Source organism: Hypomesus nipponensis, chromosome 11 (genome assembly GCF_054491055.1).
Source record: "Hypomesus nipponensis isolate SF chromosome 11, ASM5449105v1, whole genome shotgun sequence".
Taxonomy (NCBI): domain Eukaryota; kingdom Metazoa; phylum Chordata; class Actinopteri; order Osmeriformes; family Osmeridae; genus Hypomesus; species Hypomesus nipponensis.
In genome coordinates, this window is record NC_140371.1 from 18,453,509 (window position 1) to 18,474,465 (window position 20,957).

At 49.6% G+C, this 20,957-nt stretch overlaps 1 protein-coding gene across 1 annotated transcript in view; it reads right to left on the minus strand.

Moving 5' to 3' along the window:
- Positions 1-20,957, minus strand: part of ccdc88ab (coiled-coil and HOOK domain protein 88ab) — a 49,706-nt gene that overhangs the window by 2,631 nt on the left and 26,118 nt on the right. Inside the window, exons 8-33 of the mRNA XM_084709166.1 lie at positions 19,920-20,089; positions 16,445-16,526; positions 15,075-15,233; positions 14,830-14,976; positions 14,536-14,680; positions 13,754-13,938; positions 12,417-12,554; positions 11,664-11,978; positions 11,194-11,487; positions 10,871-11,053; positions 10,298-10,576; positions 9,931-10,055; positions 9,610-9,748; positions 8,837-9,010; positions 8,532-8,693; positions 7,462-7,739; positions 7,016-7,159; positions 6,380-6,566; positions 6,091-6,236; positions 5,874-5,966; positions 5,179-5,381; positions 3,881-3,958; positions 2,397-2,624; positions 2,213-2,275; positions 497-586; positions 41-330 (exon numbers count right to left, since the gene is read on the minus strand). Of these exons, the coding sequence (XP_084565292.1) occupies positions 41-330; positions 497-586; positions 2,213-2,275; positions 2,397-2,624; positions 3,881-3,958; positions 5,179-5,381; positions 5,874-5,966; positions 6,091-6,236; positions 6,380-6,566; positions 7,016-7,159; positions 7,462-7,739; positions 8,532-8,693; positions 8,837-9,010; positions 9,610-9,748; positions 9,931-10,055; positions 10,298-10,576; positions 10,871-11,053; positions 11,194-11,487; positions 11,664-11,978; positions 12,417-12,554; positions 13,754-13,938; positions 14,536-14,680; positions 14,830-14,976; positions 15,075-15,233; positions 16,445-16,526; positions 19,920-20,089 (4,497 nt within the window). The remainder of the gene's footprint in view (positions 1-40; positions 331-496; positions 587-2,212; positions 2,276-2,396; positions 2,625-3,880; positions 3,959-5,178; positions 5,382-5,873; positions 5,967-6,090; positions 6,237-6,379; positions 6,567-7,015; positions 7,160-7,461; positions 7,740-8,531; positions 8,694-8,836; positions 9,011-9,609; positions 9,749-9,930; positions 10,056-10,297; positions 10,577-10,870; positions 11,054-11,193; positions 11,488-11,663; positions 11,979-12,416; positions 12,555-13,753; positions 13,939-14,535; positions 14,681-14,829; positions 14,977-15,074; positions 15,234-16,444; positions 16,527-19,919; positions 20,090-20,957) is intronic.

The following is a 20,957-nucleotide window of genomic DNA, read 5'->3' on the forward strand; positions in this document are numbered from 1 at the left end:
GATAGGGTTATGCTAGAGCCGACCAGGCAGTCCCAGTCACCTCGTCAGGATCAATGCTCTCCTCCAGGAACTGCTGTAGGGAGACCACCTCGCTGCCCGGGGAGCCTGACTTCTTCCCGGCCCGGCCAGAGGTGCCTGGTCCAGGCGTGGTGGAGGGGGTGGGGGTCTCCAGGGCTTTGCGGAGCTGCAGGGGGCTCTGGTGGGAGGAGCGGGACGGGGGCTGCTGGACGGGGCTGCTGCCGCTGCTTGACCACACCTCAGCGTCCAGGCTCAGACTGAACTCCCCACTGCTCTCGCTGTGCGGCCTGCTCAGGCTGCCGTTCAACGTGCCTGCGCGGGGTAACCAAACGTGCTACGGTGGGCCTCGGGTGTGGCTGCATGTACAAACTGCTCAACGTACAGAGAGGGAGGAGGAGGGAGGGAATGCAGGAGAGGGGGAGAGGGAGAAGAGTAGTGGAGGGTGGTGGTGGGTGTTCTGGGGCGTGTGGGAGCGTACCTTTGCCCTCGAGTGGAGAAGGGAGGTGGGAGTTATTATTACTATTACTACGCGTGGTCTTGTTGCTATGGAGGCTGGAGGGTCTGGAGGCTGGGCAGGGGAAGAGAGGGAGCACATACACACACACACGCACACACAAACACACATACACACACACACACAGAGGGTATAAGAGAACACATCACGCAGGGCAGCAGATGGTGCGTGCAGGGCGGAGGGACAGGAGGGCGTGGCATGATGCCAGGGACGCTCCCCCAAACATGCCCAATCACAAACAGCGGTAGCTGGAGGACTGACCAGGGACCATCCTAGAAGGAACCGAGCATGCAGCCTTCATAGGGCAGGGGGGCACAGAGAAGAAGGGACCCCAATCTGATTGGATGAGAGACGAGAGGGGGAGGGGGAGTGTCGTGGCCCAGGTGGGCAGCCATGGGAGGTTGGCATCAGTGTGTACATGGCTGCTTCACATCACTCGGCAGGCAGACAGACAGGCAGACAGGGAGGCAGACAGACAAAGGGGGTTTGGGGGGGTTCAGGTGGTTGACTGGGAGGAGGGGGGCCCAGGGAAACCGACCAGGCGGTATGTCAGGTGTAGTCATGCGCTGGTAAACAAAGAGGCGGGGCTACCGTTGGTAGTGTTGCGTGAGTGGAGGCTTGCATCAGTGTCCCAGAAACACCAATCAAGTGTCAATCCAGTATTCATGACAACCAGTGACCAGTTTAGCTTTAACAGCATTGTAAAAGGTGGTCGAGAGAGAGCGATTCAGAGACAAATGCTAACACACGCACACACGCACATCACTTACTACAAATGCTACAGGGAACTCTGCACAGTGTTGGGGGGGAGAGGAGAGAGCTCTGAGCCCTGTGACAGACCTGCAAGCCTGACAGGGTCAACACAGTACAGCTGGCTGAGTCCACATCCTCACACACACACACACACACACACACACACACACACACACACACACACACAGGTCTATGGATGCAACATCTGGGGCTTTAAAGGGCCAGTTTAGACTTTAGGCGGACTTGTGTCCACTGCTGATGAGTTGGATAACTCAAGGTAACAGTGCTGGTTTAATATACGTCAACTTTAAAGGTCCTTTTAATACTGAGTCATGTATTGTAACTCCAGCCAAAAGGGAGTGGCCAAACACTGTGCTAATGTATCATCAAAGTACTATAAAACTGAACCCTGTGTTCAGTGCTAAGTGGGAGGATGTTTCCCCAAGCCAGGATATGGATGTAATGGACAGTAAGAATGACTGATGGGCGTTTGGGAGAGGGATGATGGAGAATGCAGACAGGCCTCTCCTTGCCACTAATGGACCCATGCTGGCAGCATCACTGTTAATGGTAGCAGGAAAGATGTACAGCACGCATTAAGGACGCCTTTCTTCTTAACGCTAACAAATGATGGGGTACAGGCCTGCTTTATGACTAATGTTAATGTGCGTGCAGCGCTACGATAAATGGGTCATCTTCATTTTAGTGGTTTATCATTAGAGGGTAGTTTTCTGAACACGGATTAAAAGTCTGAAAATCTAAATCCGACTTTTTATGGAAGCTCTCCATTGAAGCTTGTCGCTAATCTGGGAGCATGCTTAATCTGAATCTGGAAATCTGGGCCGGAGATGAGGTAAATCCCAATACTGGTCCGTTTACGAGGTTCTGTGTTACAGTAGGAATCCAGAAGGAGTCAGGTCCTCTTACCTTGACCTCTGACCCCGCTAGGCTCCTCTGAGGACGCAGGCACGTCCTCGCAGGAGGCGTTGTCTGGAGGTCATGGAGAGAGGGGTCATGACATATCACATACACAATACATAATGTACAGAACATGTTACAGTCATCACACATGAACATACTACATATGAAAGTTGTCTCTTTGGATTCTGACCTTTGACCCTGAGCCTTTGTCTGCCCCGATGTCCGGCAGGCAGGCTGAGGGTGGCGTAGTCGATGGCGTTGGTGGAATAAGCCATGGAGCCCAGCTCCTTCATACGCTGCCCGCCGCTGCCACCCCCCTCCACGTCCTCAGGGCCGTCCAGGTGGTCCGAGCTGCTGACCCACTGCCCCCCCGCACCGGGCCCTGCCAGGGCCATGGTCTGGAGCAGGTCGTTCATGGCTGGAGGTGGGATGGAGGAAAGGGACGGAGGTGAGGAGGGTGGATGTGTGGCGCTCCTCGTGTACCCCACTAGCAGTCTCATGTCAGCTCCCAATATCTGCTTAACCGATTCCCAGAACCAGCCACTTTTCTAATCAGCTGTCCACTGACTCTCAACGGTATGTTCACAGATGATGGGTCAGTGGGTCATGGTGCGCTGAAGCTGCAGGCGTTTGAGACGGCTGGTGGGTACATCAGGAGCAGTTGGGGTCTGTCTCTGAGACACAGGTGAGTTACCCCCCAACAGACAGACGAGGGTTGTCTGTGTGTGCGATGGCAGAGAGTGTGTGTGTGTGTGTGAGAATGTGTGTGTGTTTGCCTGAGATGGAGAAAGGCGTGTGTGTTGGCGTGGGGCATGCATGGCTGCTGGGAGCAGCTGGGGCATTCAAGGCACCGGCACAGTCACAGGCAGAGAGGCCCATGTCAGCAGGGCATGCACAAGATCTGAAATGCAGCCGGCCGAAGACTTACAGAGAAGAGAGAGAGAGAGGGAGAGAAACAGTGATGGAAGAGAAAAGAACAAACAACAGAAGCTTGAGAAAGAGAGAGAGAGTGGCGTGAGCAAAAGAAAGAGGCTCGGAGAACGCTCCATTTCAAGTCCTACATGGTGACTGTGAGTGGCACAGAGATAGAGAGAGAGAGATCCGGGTGATTGTGATCGATTAGCCATGCCTGCCCAGTTACAGAGGTAGAAAGGCAGCTCTAACCCCGCCACAGGCATGAAGCGAGAGCCCAGAGTCACACACAAGCACACACTTTATACAGTTGGATGGAAAGGCACAGAGTCCCTCCTTACTTTACAGCAACACACACAAACTGACTAAATGTCTAAATGAAGATCAGATAGTTACCACAATACAGTACTACAGAAAGATAACTACAGGAAGAACTACAGCTACCAATCACATTACCTCTAGAAAGATGTTAATGGTTGAGTAGGGTTAGTAGTTTCTCTCTAAAATCTTACCTGAACCCATCAACAAAGTCAGCGCATTTAGGTGTATTAGGTGGTCCTACTAGGTGACTATCATACCCACTATTATTGACTGATGACACAGAGATTAGTAGTTGTTTACGTTTGAGTGACTTGTACTGTACAGAGTGAGCACAGAGCTAGCAGCGACATGCTAACAGAAGAGAGGCAGAGTGGAGCAGGCAGGCGCAGGTCATTGGGAGGAGGTGGAGGAGGCTAACACACAAGCTAGCGGAAGGCTTACACATGGACCGTCTGTAGATGGCCTTCGTTTTGTCTTTGTCCTTGGACCGGTTCCTCATAAAGGGCAACCTTTTGAGAGCTGTGGTCAGTTTAGAGGCCCAGTCAGAGCAGGGGAGCGACAGAAGAGCCCACCCGGGGGGGGGGGGGGGAGATGGAGGACAAGAAAAAAGGGAGGGAAGAACAGATGGATGTTAAACGTTGCCGAGCAACAGGGAGAGAGAAGTGCGTGCCGCCCCGACGCCTCAACTGGAACGGGAACATCCAAGGGCACGTATGTACATCATACTGTTAGAACGAACGCAGACAATCTGATGTGGTGACATATCAGGCTCCAATTCTTCAAGGCAGATGCTACGTACAGACGACACACACACACACGTAGGGTGCAGTATATTAAATGGTGCAATCAGGAGAGTAGGAAGGTGAAACGGAGGGAATGGTGTCATGACTAGCGACAGACAGACATCAGGGTTAGGGCGGAGGCTGAGACACCTACTGCAGCCTCGTGACAACCTCACTGGACAGCTGGCCACCCTGCTGACATGCAACATTAATAATGTAGGCTCGTGTAAGAAAAATATTACATATAATATGTTTTTAGCCACTGCTTCAGGAATGTATTGTGTTTGAGGTTGTATGAAAGTAGATTTTTTCATTGTTTGTGTTGTGCTGATCATCCTGCATTGGCTTCATCTATAGCTTGAGATAACCAATCTTGAAGCAGTCTTTGGGCATTATGAGAATAAACACATAAGCATAGAATAACATGACACGTTGAGAATGCAAAGAAACATCTGTCGTATTGAAAACAGCCAGATGCACAATTGCATTGCACCTTTTAATAGATATATGGGTTATGCTGCATGTGCACTACATTACAGCCGCGCTGTGCAGCTCCGCCAGATTGGACGTGGATGAGACTCATTCCAGACCAGATCTACATCATTAGACGGCCTGAGGTACTATGTGGGTCTGAGGATTTGCACAGCCTGACTGTATGACCACCTGATGAACACTGAAGGACGATGGAGTCACCACATGTGGACATGCCCTGAGTGACAGGCGAACCCAGCTCAGAGCCACACCCACCCGCCCCGCCCCCTCCGCAGCGTACCATTGGTCGAACCCTGCACCTGCACATGGGAGGACTGCCCTCTCCTCCCTTTCGCGGAGAAAGAGAGAGAGAGAAATAAGCAGAGGAGGCATTAGGAAGTTTGGCCTCTTGGCACCTTTACACCACAAAGTCACCAAAACTCTAGGAGTTGATGTGGGTGTGTGTGTGTGTGTGTGTGTACTCACTGCTGCTCCTCTTCTGTGTGAGAGTGTCGTCCAGAGAGTTGGACCCGGAGCCCACGGAGGAGCTGTCCTGGCTGTCCAGGGGCAGCCCCAGGAAGCCCTCGCTGGACTCGGAGCGCGACGGCGTCAGGGTCAGCGAGCGCATCCTGTCACGGCTCTTAGGCTTGATCAGCTTCCTCATCTTCAGGGTGATCCAGTTCCCGCGTCTGAGGAGGGACAGGGAGCGCTTAGGGAGCTGTTCCCTCGGGCTCCCAGAGCCCCGGTTCCCCCCCCACACACACACACACACACACCAAACGTAATGTCTTAAATAGAATTGGTGTTTGTAGTTACATGGTCGTTAATGAAACCTTAATGTAAAATGTCGGCCCATCTGCTCCTAACCATGTTCATCAGAATGCTCCCAAACCATCCAGCTAAGATTCATTCATTTCAACCATTCCAGTCAATTAGGCTTGTGAAGGAGCCTTCTCTGCAGCTATCCGGCTCATACATATTTCATCAGGACTAATACTGAGGGACCGGTTTCCTAATCTCAGCCAGCTGTTCCTTGTAGAGGGAGGCAAGGGACTGGGAGGCATCCTGCAGGCTGCTGTGGGTCTGCGTTAGCCCACATTATGGACAATCACAAACCACTAATGCATTGTCCTGTGGGTTCATTGATTGACACCCAAGTTTGTCTCGCAGAAGTTTCATACCTGCGTGGAGGAGAGGGGTCGTAGAACTTGTACTGGTCCATGATCTTCTCCTCCAGTTTCTCCTTCTGTCTCCTCAGCTCGTTCAGCTTGTCTCTGAAGACGAGAGAGAAATGGAGTCAAGAGGGGAACAAAACAACAAACATCACAGGCCTAGAAGCGGGTACGTCTCAGGCCTTTGTGGTCAGAACGGTTCTCCAGGTCGAGGTTCCTGTCTCACATGTACTGTCTCTGCTCCACGTGGAACAGGTCCTTGCTCTCCATGGTCTGTTCCAGCAGGGTCCGGTTCTGCAGCATCAGCGTCTGGATCTGGTCCAGTAGGTGTCGGTTCTCCTCCTCCAGGTTCCCTTTCACCTGACTCAGCAGCTAGGAAGGTACAGACACACAAATGAAGGGAAAGTCTGCTTGAAAAAAAATACTCAACATAATTGGGATTACTAACATGAATGACCATGACCTGGCGGCAACACACCACCCAGTTTTTAATGAGTAGGATGTGGGCTTCATACCTCACACTGGTTGGTGAGCTTGGTAAAGGTGATGTCTAGCTGCTGGTACTGTTCCTTCAGCTTGGAGAACTCAGCCTCCAGTCTGGTCTGTTCTAGCGTGGCGTTGTTCATCTGGGTCTTCAGGCTCTTGTGGTCGGCCTGGAGGCTCTCGTTGTCCTTCACCAGCTGACGGTGAGCCACGTTCAACCTAGACGACACACACACACATGCATTCACACACAGATTAGATCTGAACAAATTGTCTCTATCAAAGAGTTGCTTCTTGGTTTTGTACAGCTGCACATATTCAGGAAGATGCAATGACACAAATTGAAAAGGGGATTAACAAACCTATATACATTTTATTGCGTGACAATAAACAAAAACACTTTGTCAAGGCTAATTGCAGCGCTCTGCTTGAAACTTCTCCAATCTGCCTCTCAACACACGCACACAGCTCAACCTCCCACCAGTAGAAATGTGGTCATGCAGGTTTCATTGCACCTGGACTGTTTAAGGATGTTCCCCTTACACCACCCTGCCCATCCCGCATTCCACACCTAACAGTTACCCCCCAGAGGCCCCCCAGAGGCCTTTTCCCCAGACCCTACTCACAGTCATACACACCCACAAACCACACACAGACAGCTGACTCACTTCTCGTTCTCCTCTTTCAGCTTGCTGTACTCTGCGGCCGTGACCTCGTGATTCTTGTTCTCAGAGAGCATCTTCTCTTGTTCCGTCTTCAGAACCTTCTCCAGCTCCTCCAGCTGAGCCTTCTGCTTCAGCAGCTGGTTGTACCTACACACACACATTTACATGTAGTCATTTAGCAGACGCTCTTATCCAGAGCGACTTACAGTAAGTACAGGGACATTCCCCCGAGGCAAGTAGGGTGAAGTGCCTTGCCCAAGGATTTTGGCTGTGCCAAAATGTGTCATTTTTGCACAGCAGAAAAATCGAACCGGCAACCTTCTGATTAGTAGCTCGATTCCCTAACCGCTTAGCCATCTGACTCACACACACACATATTTCAGTCTGAGAGCAGTTCTAGAAAGAGTTATGAGAGAGGGAGAAAGAGAGGGACTCAGACGGCCTCTCACCTGTCCTCCAGGTCTCTGTGTTGCATCTCCAGGCTCTTGTGGGCGCTCTTCAGCCCCCCGTGCTTGCCTATCAGGGCCTCGTACTCAGACGCCTGCCTCTCGTGGAGGGCGGCCAGCTTCTCGTGGTCCCGCAGCAGCAGCTCATAGGTGGATCTCAGGTCCTCCTTCTCGCGCACCGCCCCCTCCTTCTCGCTCTCCGTGCTCATCTGCTGGCTCTGCAGCTGTGCATTCTGGGCCATCAGGGCGGCGCTCTGGGAGTTGAGAGTGGAGGTCTCAACCTGGGGAGACAATGGTGCGGGGTGGGGAACAGGGTGGGGATAAACTGTCGTTTATAACCCTTGGCTGCGTCGTTAGACATCTGTCAAAAGCACTCAGTCGATTTGGAGAGATGTCTGTGTGGTTTTATGGACAAATTAACATCCTCCTTTGAGGTTTGAAACACGATTATAACTTCACAAGATTTCCACCCATCTGGACAAAAGTGCATCTCAGTTCCTGACAACAGGGGGCACTCTGCCTTCAAGGTCTCATGCTCTCTCCTCCACGTGAAACAGTAAATGAGTGGAACACATTCAATTTCAGTCTAAAGCTGGAACGTTGGAGAATGTTCCGTGGTCGGGGTGTTTTTGCCAGGTCAAATCCCAGCTCACAGACATGCTGAAAGTTGTCATTAGTTCTGGCTTTGCAGTGTAGAAGGCCGACAAATCCTGTCCTGATCTAGATTTGACCACAGCTTGAAGTTCTGCCATGAGCGACACGCCTAAATAGTAGCTGGGCTGGGGAGTTCTCTCCACACAGTGAGGTGGAGAGGAGGGTTTGACTGTAACTACAGGGTATACAGCACATGTACCGAAATGAGTAGCTCAGTGGGAAGCTGAGACCAACAGACTGTAAATGTAACGGTCCATATACAGGTGAGTGGGGAATGCAGAATTTATACAGCGAATATCCCCGTACAAAAAACGACAGTAGTACGACAGAAACACAGGGGCACCACGGAGACAGCGGACCGCATCGTGTGCGACAGCCCCACCAGAGCAGCGCGGCAGATGGCGGTGTGGAGGACGGACCTGGATCTTGGCGTTCTGAGTCTGCAGCGTGGTGTTGTTCTCCTGCAGGGTGGCTGTCTGCCTCTGGAGGGCCAGGATCTGGGCCTGCAGGTTACTGCTCTGGGTCTCCAGCTGCTTCAGCTGGCTACGCAGCGCTTGCTTCTCAGCCTGGAGGGTGGCATTCTACAACACACACACACATTCACATAGACTGCGGACTGTGGAGGTACTTTACACTGCCACTTCTCGTACAGAAATGCAGTGTATTATTGCTAGATTTTTTTCCCCCTCTCGAAAATCAGTTTTTTAAACTGAGGGGCACTCACGTTCCTCTCCACCTCAATGAGGCGATCCTTGACCTTCAGCAGCTCTCGCGTGGCCTCGTGACTCTCCTTCTCCCACCTGCTGGTCTGAGAGTCCTCCTCTCCTCTAGGGGGCGAGCTCTGCACCATCCTCTCCTCCTCCTCTCTCTGGCGCAGCGCCTCGTAGTTCTTCTTCACCTGCAGCACAGGAAGCCAACAGGTCGATGAACCTCCCTCTACCGTAATCCCATGAATAACTGCTAGAATCTAAGATCCTGGATAGGTTTAACCTACTACCACTAATAGGCTAACTGGTATGGTCTATGTATGTTGGAGAGTGAGTATATACCAGGGTTGATTCAGGTGAAATTCCCTAACTTGACATTCAAAAACGCACAGCTGTTAGTTGTTAGCTGTAATTGAAGAACAGTTTGGAGAAAAGTCCTTCCACAATATTTTCCAGACTTGGAGCCTCATAAATAAATAAAACTAACGTGGAAGGGAGAATTTATCAATAAAGAATGACTCAATTCTTGAGAGACGCATTATCCGTTTCTCCAGTATGCTTTTAACATCCAAGTCAGATTGAGTCGCTACCATGTTTTGTACACAGTGTTCTCTGAACAGCAGCTTTGCTTGAGTGGAGTGCTGTATCATTGTTTGAGTACAGCGAAGTTACCCACTGGATTCTGATACTAGTGGTTCCAGTTAGAAATTGAGGACATCATGTTGATGAATAACTTGAGTGTCAAATATTGTCGTTATGCCCTTCAAGGTACACAAGGTTGGGTACTGACTGTTTTGAGTTCTTGGCGTAGCTGCTGGTTGAGGTTGGACGACTCCTGCAGCCTTGCCTCCAGGGCAGCGATCTTCTCCTCCTTAATCTCCAGGGAGGACTTCAGAGAAGACTCCAGCTTGGACTCAAGCAGCTTGTATCTGAATATAAACATATGTCATCCGTCTTTAACACAACAGAATGCGATGATCAGCAGCAAATGAATGTCTTTAAAGTCTCTTGGTATAACTACAGTCAACTGGTATTGCACGGTTGTGTGTAAATAAACAGTGACTTAAGGTTATGCCCACGTTCTGACTCAATGTGTGCGTGTGTGGTTCACCTGTCTGAGCTCTGCTCGTCATGCAACAGTCCCTCCTTGTTCAGGCCAATCTTCTCCAGCTCGTGAGTCAGCTTCTCCAAATCATTATTCATCTGCTGAGTCTTCAGCTTCTCACTCACCAGTTCCTGTAACACCACACACACACACACACACACACACATGTCCATCAACGTTTTAACTTCTATTAATCAATAATCCAGTCAAACAGCCATAATGGAAAAAAGGTCAATCGCACAAAGCAAAGTCACTATTACATAATGCAGACTCGGCTACCATTCTTTCCATGTGAAAGCATTACCCCAAGATAAATGAGGTTATCATTCATTTACCCAAAATACTTCTCAAAAGACTCCTCCGCCATCCTCACCTCTCTGAGCGTGCCTAGGGTCTTCTTGTCGATGGATGTAAGTTTCACCAGTTCCTTATTCTCCTTCTCCAAGTCTTTGACACGAGTGCAGGAATCCTTGAAGAAGATCATCTCCTTGCCCAGCGTGCGGTTCTCCTTCTCCAGCTGGGACAGGCGCTGGTTGCTGTCGTCCAGCTTGGAGTCCCTGATCTCAGCCTGCTGACGCAGACGCTTGTTCTCTTTCTCCAACAGCTTTTTGTCCTTCTCCAGCTGAGAGCTCTCCTGCTCCAAAGTTTTGTTCTGAGGAATGGAAGGAAGGAATGGAGGAAAGGATGGATGGAGAAAGTATTCATCCAAACACTGATTTGATGAACTGATTAGCTTAACAGTCGGTAAGTTATCTGTTTTCCTTGTCAATCTTATTCTTTTTTTAGTAGATATGTATGTTGTCATTTTATGCGTCGTTTTGATAGTGACGGTTTGAGAGAGACAGGAAAGGCAGGGGAGGAAATGACCCCGGCTGGAGGCCTTAGCGTACTAGTTACCCTACTATCGAGGTGAGCCAATGGGGTGCCTCGTCCCTGTCCACCCTACCTCCTGCTCCAGCTGCTCCAGGCGCTTGCTGGAGATCTTCAGCTCCTCCAGGCTGCGTTGCAGGCTCTGGTTTTCCGCCTCCACGTCCTGCAGCTCGGCCTCCAGCTGGGAGATCTTCCGGCTACTGTTCTCCAGGGCCTTCTGCAGACGCTGGTTCTCCGTGTCCAGGCCCTGGTAGCTCACCTTTAGCCAAGTCGAGTAAGAAGAGGGTGAGGAATGAATGGGATCATAACTAGTGTTTTTTGGGCCAAGTTTTGGCCAATTTGCAGCTTGGCAAAGATTCTTAGACCATTCCCAACGATGAACGTGATATTCATCCTCACCTCCAGCCTCTCCGTCTTCTTGGAGGAGGCTTTGAGCAGCTCCATGCTGCGTTTCAGCTGGCTCCTCTCACTTTCCAGCTCCCTGTTCTCCATCTCCAGCTGGGCAGCCTTGGATCCCGCCGAGCGCAGGTTCTCCGCCGCCCGCCGAAGCTCCAGGTTCTCCTCATCCAGCTGGGCGTTCTCCTTCTCCAGGGCCTCCAGCTGGAAGGACGTGTTTCTCAGGCCGTCCACCTTCTTCTTCAGACGCCGTGTCTCCGCCTCCAACTCACTGTTCTCCTTCTCCAGGGCAGAGACCTGGGAAGGAAGGACACTGTGTGTTTACCTCAACACCCACGATATCCATATGTATCTACATGTAAAACCCCTTTTTTGGGGGGGGGGGAAAGTTGATGCAAAGTGTCCATGCGCTAATTAGAAATATCTCAAGACACCAGGGCTGAAAAGTCCTGGTGTCTTGTGTGAGCCCTCACCTTCTCACAGGTGATGCCCAGGCTGGCCACTCTCTTCTGCAGGCTCTCGTTGTCCCTCTCCAGCCTCTGCACCTGCAGCTCCAGCTCCTCGGCCCTCTCGCCCTTCTCCTTGCACAGCTCCAGGTCCTTGCGCAGCTGCTTCCTCTCAAACTCCATCTTGTTGAGCTTGGAGCTGGTCTCCCGGATGGACTCGTGGAGAACCCGGTTCTCCTTCTCCACGTCTTTGACCCGGGCCTCCGTGCCCACCTGGCACCGCTGACGCAGCGATGAGATGGTCTGGTTGAGGTGCTCGTTCTCCTGCTCCAGACCTGTTACCTGAGGGGGACGGGGGGTGGGGTTCTCATAAGTCTTTATGTTCTTCATTTGTCTCTGATAGGGAGACTGTGTGTACTATTCTAAGCTATTTCCACTACGGGTTGTATCTAATCCCCTGGAGGCGTCAGAGATCTGGTCTTTGAGTCATCTTAATGACAATGTTTGTTTGTGTTTGTGAGCTCGTTTGTCATCCATCTGCTCTCTTCATCCCTATTCCAAGCGTTGTGACATAACACCTAGATCAGCTCCGTGAAACTGGTAAGAGCCCAGGACAAAGACCGCATTCAGCACAGACAATTTTAAATCTAAATCCGACCAATCCCCCCCCCCCCCCAACGTCATTTAGAACGTCTCGGAACGAGATTCAATAATGCCGTTTCGCTTCTCGACTCACGCCAAGTGAGCGGGTGTTATGGAGACCGGGTTCCGTGCGCCTACCTGTCGTTCGGAGTTCTCCCTCAGCGTCTCCAGGGTCTTCTCCAGCAGGGCCTTCTCCTTCATCAGCTCCGTGCTGAGGCCCTCTGCGCTGCGGACGCTCTCCCTGTCAGAATTCAGCTCCAGCTCCAACTGCTCCAGCTACAGACACACAGACACGCACGGAGACGGTTGGATACCACGAAAACAGTCCCCCCTCAAACATACTGACTGAAAGCTAGAAACAGGAAATTGTCGGTCCCCAGCTTATTTTAAGCTAGGGACTGGGACTTCTGCGAGTGAAGGGAGGGATAATTATCTGGAGAGTGGTCGTTAAAGAGGAAGGAGAGGTGAGGGCTCTGAACAATCTCTGAATAAGTGCCTTTCACTGTAGCCCTCATCCCTCTCCTCTCCTCTCCTGCTGACACAAACACAGACACCATGACAGAAACATCAAGGGCTCACAGTTTCACACAGGCAAGCCCCTCTCTTGCTCCCTCACACACACACAAACAACAGAACCCTTTCACAAAATCACACACAATCCTGCATTAACACGTGTGGATAAATTCTTCAAAAGGCAAGCTGATTGCTAATCAAGATATACTCCCAAGCACCTAATTCTGTCAAAGCAGCTTAAGTGAAAACCGGCTGCCTGTCTGAACACAGACAGTTGAACTGTCACTATTGTTCGACTGTTCCAGCATGGATTCTCTGCTTAATGACTGCGAAAGCCAGCAGTGATTTGTATTTTAGTCTCTCCTGAAGCCTTTGTGTAAGAAAGGCACATTTTAAACGCTTTTTCACAGACATAGGCTTATGCATCTGAAAATAGCAAGGGAGAGTTGGCTAGCTTAGTGAAGGGTGTTTCAAGTGTCAGGGCTGGTAAAGAATAGGAAATGGGCTCCAGAATGTTACTTTTTTCTTTTCTTCTTTCAGTTCCTTCAGTTCCTTTAAGCCGTTTATCTCCCTCCCTCTTTCTCCTGCCTAACGTAAGTGCAGGGTGTCTGGGTGAAATATAGGGGGCAGGGCCCAAAATGCTAATGAGGGGACACAGTTAAGGCAGTTATGCGAGAGTTCAATAGGGAACTTGTGGGAGAACATCATTGGTGGTCTGAGTGCAGGGAGTGTTGAAGACTTCAAGTAGCTGCTATGAGGACAGAGGAGGCTTCAGTGTAAGGGGTAGAGTAGGACGAAGGCTCAGGAGGTTTCAGGTAAGGGTTATGAGTGGCTAAGAGAGAGGGGAGAGGTGTCAGTAGACAGCCACTGTAACCAGGGGGGCAGGCTGGACCAGGGTAGTTCCAGGCATCATCTCAGACCAGGTCCATGAGAACTAGGTTGGTGTAAATATCTGAACTAACTTTCTGGGTAAGCCTCTGGTTCTCCTGATTGGCTTTCAGCAGGCGTGAGGGCGTGTCTCCGGTGCTGTTGGCCACGCCTCTCAGCTGCTCGACGGTTTTCAGCAGCGTCTGGTTCTCCTTCTCCAGTTTGAGCAGCCGGCTAGAGGTCAGCTCGTTCACCTCTTGGCCCAAGGACTTCTGGGGGACTGGAGACGGGAAGGGCAGAATGAGGAACAATGCGGTAAACCAGGCTCACAACAACAGACACATCCTAAATTCCATTTTGTCCTGAAAAAAAAAAAGAACCTTTAGTAACAACCCGGTTCCAAACACAGGACTGGGTTGTTTGCTAGCTGTGATCAGATCAGAATGAACAGCAGTGCTTTTGTTCCATAGTATCACCGTGGTCAGCTAGTTAAAGTACAAACAAACAAAAGGGTTTATCCAGATCTAAACCAAGTAAACCTCCTTAACAGTGTTCATACTGCAGAGCCAGAGATTATCCTGCTCCAGCAGCCTTTACATATTAATTACAGGAGTTAACCAAGTGTTAATAAGCCCTGGCCAAGCTGTTGCATGGGGGGTTGGGGGTGGTTAGAGTTAGGGAGAGGGGCCATGGATAGGGGCCAGCCAAAGTGCTTGGGGCACTGGTCTAAACTGATTCTCCCCCCCCCCCACCCCACCATGACAACCCCAGGGTGTAACCCTACACACCCACCAACCTAATTGAGTTATATGATCTAAAGTTAAGGAGGTGTTTTAGCTCTTTAACCCCCCCCCCCCACGCCCTCCAGGTCCTTCACCCTCGGTGACGTCGGGGGTCTTGGACAGCTGCTCCAGCTCCCAGCCCAGGTGGAGGGACTCGTCCATGCTCTGCTTCTGGGCCATCTCAAGAACCAGGTTCTCCTCCATCAACTCGTCCATTCGCTTCCTGTCCATGTCCCGCTCCTGAGCAACACGCGCACACACAACACACACACACACAGATTTAAACACATGGGAACTTCTCCTTTCTTCATTCTTACGGCATCATTTTTACTACCCATCTCTCTCTCTGTCGCTCTCCCTCCTCTCCCCCCCTCTGTTCTCCAGCTCACCATTTCCATATCGTGGATCTTGGACTTGAGCTGCAGGCTCTCCTTCTCCAGTTCGTGGAGCTTGTCGGAGCGGGATCTGGTGCCTTCCAGCTGGTCCTCCAACATGGACTTGGTCTCCAGCAGAACCTGGTTGTCCTCCTTCAGTTCCTACCAGGCAACATGGGTGACCACATGTTACCCTGTGCGACCACAGCTCAACCACCACAGCCATCGTCTCTGTATCCGTGTGTGTGTGTGTTACGTACCTCTACTCTGGCCTTGTAGAACTCGATGTCGTGGAGCCGCTCTTTGTACCGGCCCACCTCGCTCTCCAGCTTGTCCACACGGACAGCCTTCTCTCTCAGGGCGTCCAGCTCGTCACGGTAGGCCCGCGCTGACCTTGCGTCCGACAGCAGCTGCTGACTCTGTAGGGGAGACACGCCACACACGTTAGCAACATACGTCTGTGAGATATTTACATTACATTTAGTCATTTAGTAGACGCTCTTATCCAGAGCGACTTACAGTAAATACAGGGACATTCTCCCTGAGGCAAGTAGGGTGAAGTGCCTTGCCCAAGGACACAACGTCATTAAGCGCAGCCAGGAATCAAACCAGCGACCTTCTGATTACTAGCCCGATTCCCTAACCGCTCAGCCATCTGATATGGACTTGCATGTACAGTACATCACACACACTCCTACACTGAATATTACGAAATTCACCTTGAGAATATGGAATATCTTATGAAATATGATCACACACACTCGTTCACAGAATATGAAGTTAAACTTTAGAATATCTCATACAATAAGTAAGATGGTAAGCCACATGTGCACATCCACACACGCACACGCACACACCAATGTATTAAATGGGTTCCACACCACTAATTGAATGGGATCGAGGATTTGACATCACCTGACCTGAGACAAGTGCTCTTCTCACGGAACCTGCTAGCCTGGTTTACATCTAAATCTATAAATAAAAGAACATCTTTGCCTACATTCAGAGGGTTGCGCAACTATACATAGCTCAGCCAGTAATCTGTTAAGTGCATTACCTACTAAGAAAGAGGAAAGTAAATAAGGGGAAGGAGATGGTTTGATATGTTGTGTAACCCAGAGGGCAGCGTAGGTGCCCAGAAGTCTCGAAGCTGTCTGAATAGCTTAGGTAGTATCAGAACGTGTGGGTAGTAGGACGTGACAGTCGCTGTGTGTTTGTAAGCAGGGTGTGTGTGCCGGCATGTGTGTGATTGACATGGTGGGTCAGTGTGTTTGTGTGTGTGTGGCATAGATCGTACAGCTGGAAAGATGCCATGGTCTATAGTAGACCATCAGCATGACCTGTGTGTGTGTGTGTGTGTGTGTAGTTTCCTAGAGAGTGAGTCTACTACAGTACTTTGGAACCAAACACCTGCTGATCTATGCCAACTAAGTGCAGTGCTAACTATATTACCTAGTAAAGTGAGAAATAATTCAGAGCTTGGTGGAGAAAGAGAATTATGTGGCTAGGGTTTTATAAAGTGTTGTGCTTGGATATAGTATAATCTTGTGCTTGAGTATTGTACAGTCTTGTAGGGGGGTATAACAGTATTGTGCTAAGGTATTTACAGTCTTGAGCCAGGGTCACGTACCTCGTGTTGAATCCTTTTGAGTTCTGTCTCCATGTGCTCCAGTTCCTGTCTGCAGTCAAGCAGCTGCTCACTCTTCTCCTCCCTGAGAGAAGCAGCGGAGGAGAGGAAGAAAAGAGGAAGAAAGAGAGGGAGTATGAAAGAGCCAGAGAGATAGTGAGGTGGTGAAAGAAGAGGGATAGATGAGGAGGGAGAATGAGAGAAAGAATGCATCAAAATCATATTAAATATTTCATAAGATCGGTCAACAACTTCCGGTAGCTAGCCAGTTACGTTAGCTCTCACACCAAAAATTCAGTTTTTTTAGAGATAGGGTGATCTTCCCAAAATGACAATAAACAATGTACATAGATTCCTATGTTGCTGCCCTTCAAGCAAGAAAGAAAAGAGGTTCAAATTGTACATTTCGAGCTACATCGACAATTACAAAAGGTAAAGTTTATCTAACTCAGTAAAAATCCCCACAGTTTCGAACGGATTTGAGCAGTAAGATTACATTACATTTACATTTAGTCATTAAGCAGACGACTTACAGTAAGTACAGGGACATTCCCCCGAGGCAAGTAGGGTGAAGTGCCTTGCCCAAGGACACAACATCATTTGACACGGCCGGGAATCGAACTGGCAACCTTAAGATTACTAGCCCGACTCTCTAACCGCTCAGCCAGCTACATCTACATTACACGGTTAAAGTCTCAGTCTCACCCATTCACTGTGAGACTAACGCATTTCACCATTTCACACACAACAAGTATTTCTCACACTGAAAAGTAAGCCATGTGTACAATTGTGTACCAGGGCTGACAACTTTTCAAAAAACCTTGGCGTTAGATATTTGGTAACTCACCCCCCCGAGGGGAGGATTCGCTAGCCGTTTCCGTTTTTTTTAAGTCAAGTTTCTAACTTCACTGGAGGTTTTAGACCTGGCCTGTTCAATGGCGTGTTCACATAGCCACAGAACAGCGCTATTCCAGAACTCATAATCACTGTAAGTGTGTCCATCAACAAATGAACTTGGTGTCTATTTAGAAAAGTGTCAATTTTTCTTCTGAGGAGCCAATGACAAATCTTGAGAGTGATTAAACAAGTAGTTTCCTGTGCTATTCTTGACCTCTACCCAAACATCCTTATCCTCAGCATGACCAACACAGTTCAACTGAACACATACACCCACATTATTCTCAACCCCAAGACCACCTCAAGGCACCATGCAAATCTTCCAACTGTCACAGATAACATCTGAGTTAGTGGGAACCCCACACACACACAAACAAGTTTGCTGTCAAGACCTGGGCCTAATCCTGGAGGTTCTGGGGGTGCAGCCAGACTTTGTCATGGTGGTTTAAAGAAAAAAGAGAACCGTGCATTCTTCAGAAATACTCCTGCGTGGTCGCTCCACTGAACATCTAAAACTGCTCATTGGTGATGTCTACCTAGGTTCAAACAGCTCCTCTTCCATTTCTGTTTCTCTTTCTGGGTCTTGTTTGAAAGATTTGGGTCTGTGTGAGGCAAATAGACCTACCTGGTAGGATATTAATAGAACAGAGCAAATCAAGGAGAGGAGACTCTCGCAAGACTATTGAGACACAGCCTGACACGTGTGTTCTATTTCCATATCCATTCATTCACTTTGCTTTTATACCAAGAACGTCTATTAACCTAAAACCGGAATGTTCTGCAGCTGTCCCGGCTACATCTGCTTTTGGAGAGAAAAACGGGAAAACATACACCAAACCTCTCATGACAGTACCTGTTCAGTCTCACCTAAACAGCAAACAGGCTGTCATCACCAGCCACTGTCTCCCTCCTGACAGTCATTTGTGTATCTGTTTGTACATGCATAAGTGTGTGTGTGTGTGCGTGTGCGTGCGTGCGTGCGCGTGTGTGCAGGCCAGGACAAAGAGAAAAGCTGACAGACAGACCCAAAGCTCTTCATCCATATTGAACATGTGTGGGTGGCGCTGACTCTTAACAGCTCCAGTCTCACAGTACACATCGCAGTGCCTTTCTACACACTGTCTGACACACACACACACACACACACACACACACCAGGGTTTTCCGCAGCACTTTTCAGTTAAGGCAGCCTAAGCAACACACGCCTGCCCGCCTTCACTACATAGGCCCCCCCCAAAAAAGTTTGGTCTCCTTCTCCGCAGAATGCATTAGTCTATCGCACAAACCCCCCCCCCCCCCCCCCACACAAAAACACACATGGCCTATATTCATGACACTATCCTGAAAAGTAACGACAATTTTACATATGCATCCAAGCTTAACAGAGTTATTACTTTGGAACTTGTGGCGCAGAGTATACGGAGAGACAGGAACTCAGAAAGTAGGTCAAAGATTTAGACAGCATATCTACGATCATCACCATCCTTATCATCATATGAGAGCTGAGACATCCTCTAGTCTGATCTAATCCAGGCCACCCAGTCATGTGACTGCAGAGCATGCTAGGGCAGGCTGTGGCAGCGTACAGCTTGGGCTGGTCAGACAGCTCCGCTCAGATCAGTGACCCGACCAATCAGACGCATCAACAGTCTACGTTTGTATGATGACCAAAATCATCTTAGGTCTTAGGTCTATCATTAGCAGTATTTCAATGTATGCCATTTGCTTTGATCTGCAGTTTGACATAAAACACTATTACAGCAGATACACTTCCAAGTAACCCCCCACCCCCCTTTCTATGCAGTTGACTTCCTACGAGTGACCACTAGCCTTTGTCAGAGCACTATAGAGGAAGCTCTATAATTCATTGGTGCAGGGTAAAAGCCTGCAGTTCTGTCAAGGCTGGGCTGGGGAGAGACCAGGGGAAACATGTTCCAATGACCCTCCTTGCCCTCCCTTGTAGCTGAAGTTGTTCTTCCTCTAACTGCATCCTGCCAACGTTTTTCACTGCTCTCTGGTGTCCCTCAAGTGTTCTCAACAAAACACCATTTATTGATTTGCTTGGGAGAAGCGGGCAGCTATGCCAGATAGATACTGTGTGTGACATACAGATTAAACATGACTGAACAAAGCTTGGTTCAAATTGCATACATTCATAATAACAGTACTGAGCTTTTCCGGAGTGTTCTGTACTAAACAAGCCCCGGGGCTGTGCGATTTACGGATGTTGTTTCCCTGACACAGAAAACGGAGTCATGCTGCCATCCTCAGTCATCTCTAGTCACGGAAGAGAGAGAGAAGTGATGAGAGATGGAGAGAAAGACTGTCTAGAACAATTGAAGGCCTGTCCTTTCATATTCATGAGTCAGCAGAAGTCACATAACTTCCCTATAAACACAACCATTCTCATAACAATGCAGAAAGGAGTCAGAGGATGCTTAGTAAGCCTTGTCAACCAATCGAGCGTTAGAACACTCACGTTTCCTCTCCAAGAAGCCAATAAGAGCTACAGAACTGAAGAGCTTCTGAGGGAACCTGAAAGACACTTGCCAAGCTCAGCCAATAGTGTCAGGGTACTCACAGTTCCTGTCGCAGGCGTCTGATCTTGGCCTTGGCGTCCGCCAGCTCCACGGACAGATGCTGGCGACTCTCAGTGCGCCGCATGCTGGGCGAGTCGTTGGGGGACTGGGCGTAGGGCGCCAGGGGAGAGAACTGGCCACAGTCCCTCTCCTGGGTCAGCTCCACGATGGTCTGACAAGACAGGGTGGTGACAGGGTTAGGTACATCTCTGCATCATTCAGTGAGGACACGACATAACACAGCTACGGGATCGTACAGCTCACGAGGGAATACAACTGGGAAAAAGAAACGGTTGGAGAATGAACGAGTATTTGGTCGGGTTGGGCATTGTGTTTACAGAATATCGAGACCGCCCCTCCAGTATCATCATTTCCAATTAGCATTCCTCAATCAAAATCTGTCCTATTAAAATGGGGGAAAATAAGCATGTAAACACTATTGAGTGTTTCTCCACAAACAACACCAAACATAGGTCAAAAGAAGCACCTCGCTGTGTCTTTATCTGCTCTCCTACTGAGATGTCTGACAGCGACTGAGATTAGACTGGTAGGAGTTCAGATTACACGGGCCCAGATTAGGACCAGCCGCCCCATGTCTGGATCTAACAATGGGCTGAGGATCGAGTTTTACTAGCCTGTCAGGACACTTACACTGTATATTCCCACCATGGTAATCACGACCCCAGATCTCATCCCCCACTCAAATCCCCCCAGTGCCCACGTAAGGAAATGGGCTTTTAATGAGGAGCGGCTGGCCTTTTCTACTGAAGCTCTGGAGTCTATTATACTCTCCACACACACACACACACGCACGCATGCTCAGGGACATATCTACCAGGGAATCTATACACACGTACACACACCATTCACAAAGAGAGACAATCATTTACCATGCACCCTCTCCTGAAAACCTTCACACACACACCATTTGCAACTGCACACATTTGTACCCTTAATGCATACGTCATTGACCTTTTAGGATTTCGGTACTGCCCCGTCCTGAAAAAACACGCACGCACGCACGCACGCACGCACACACG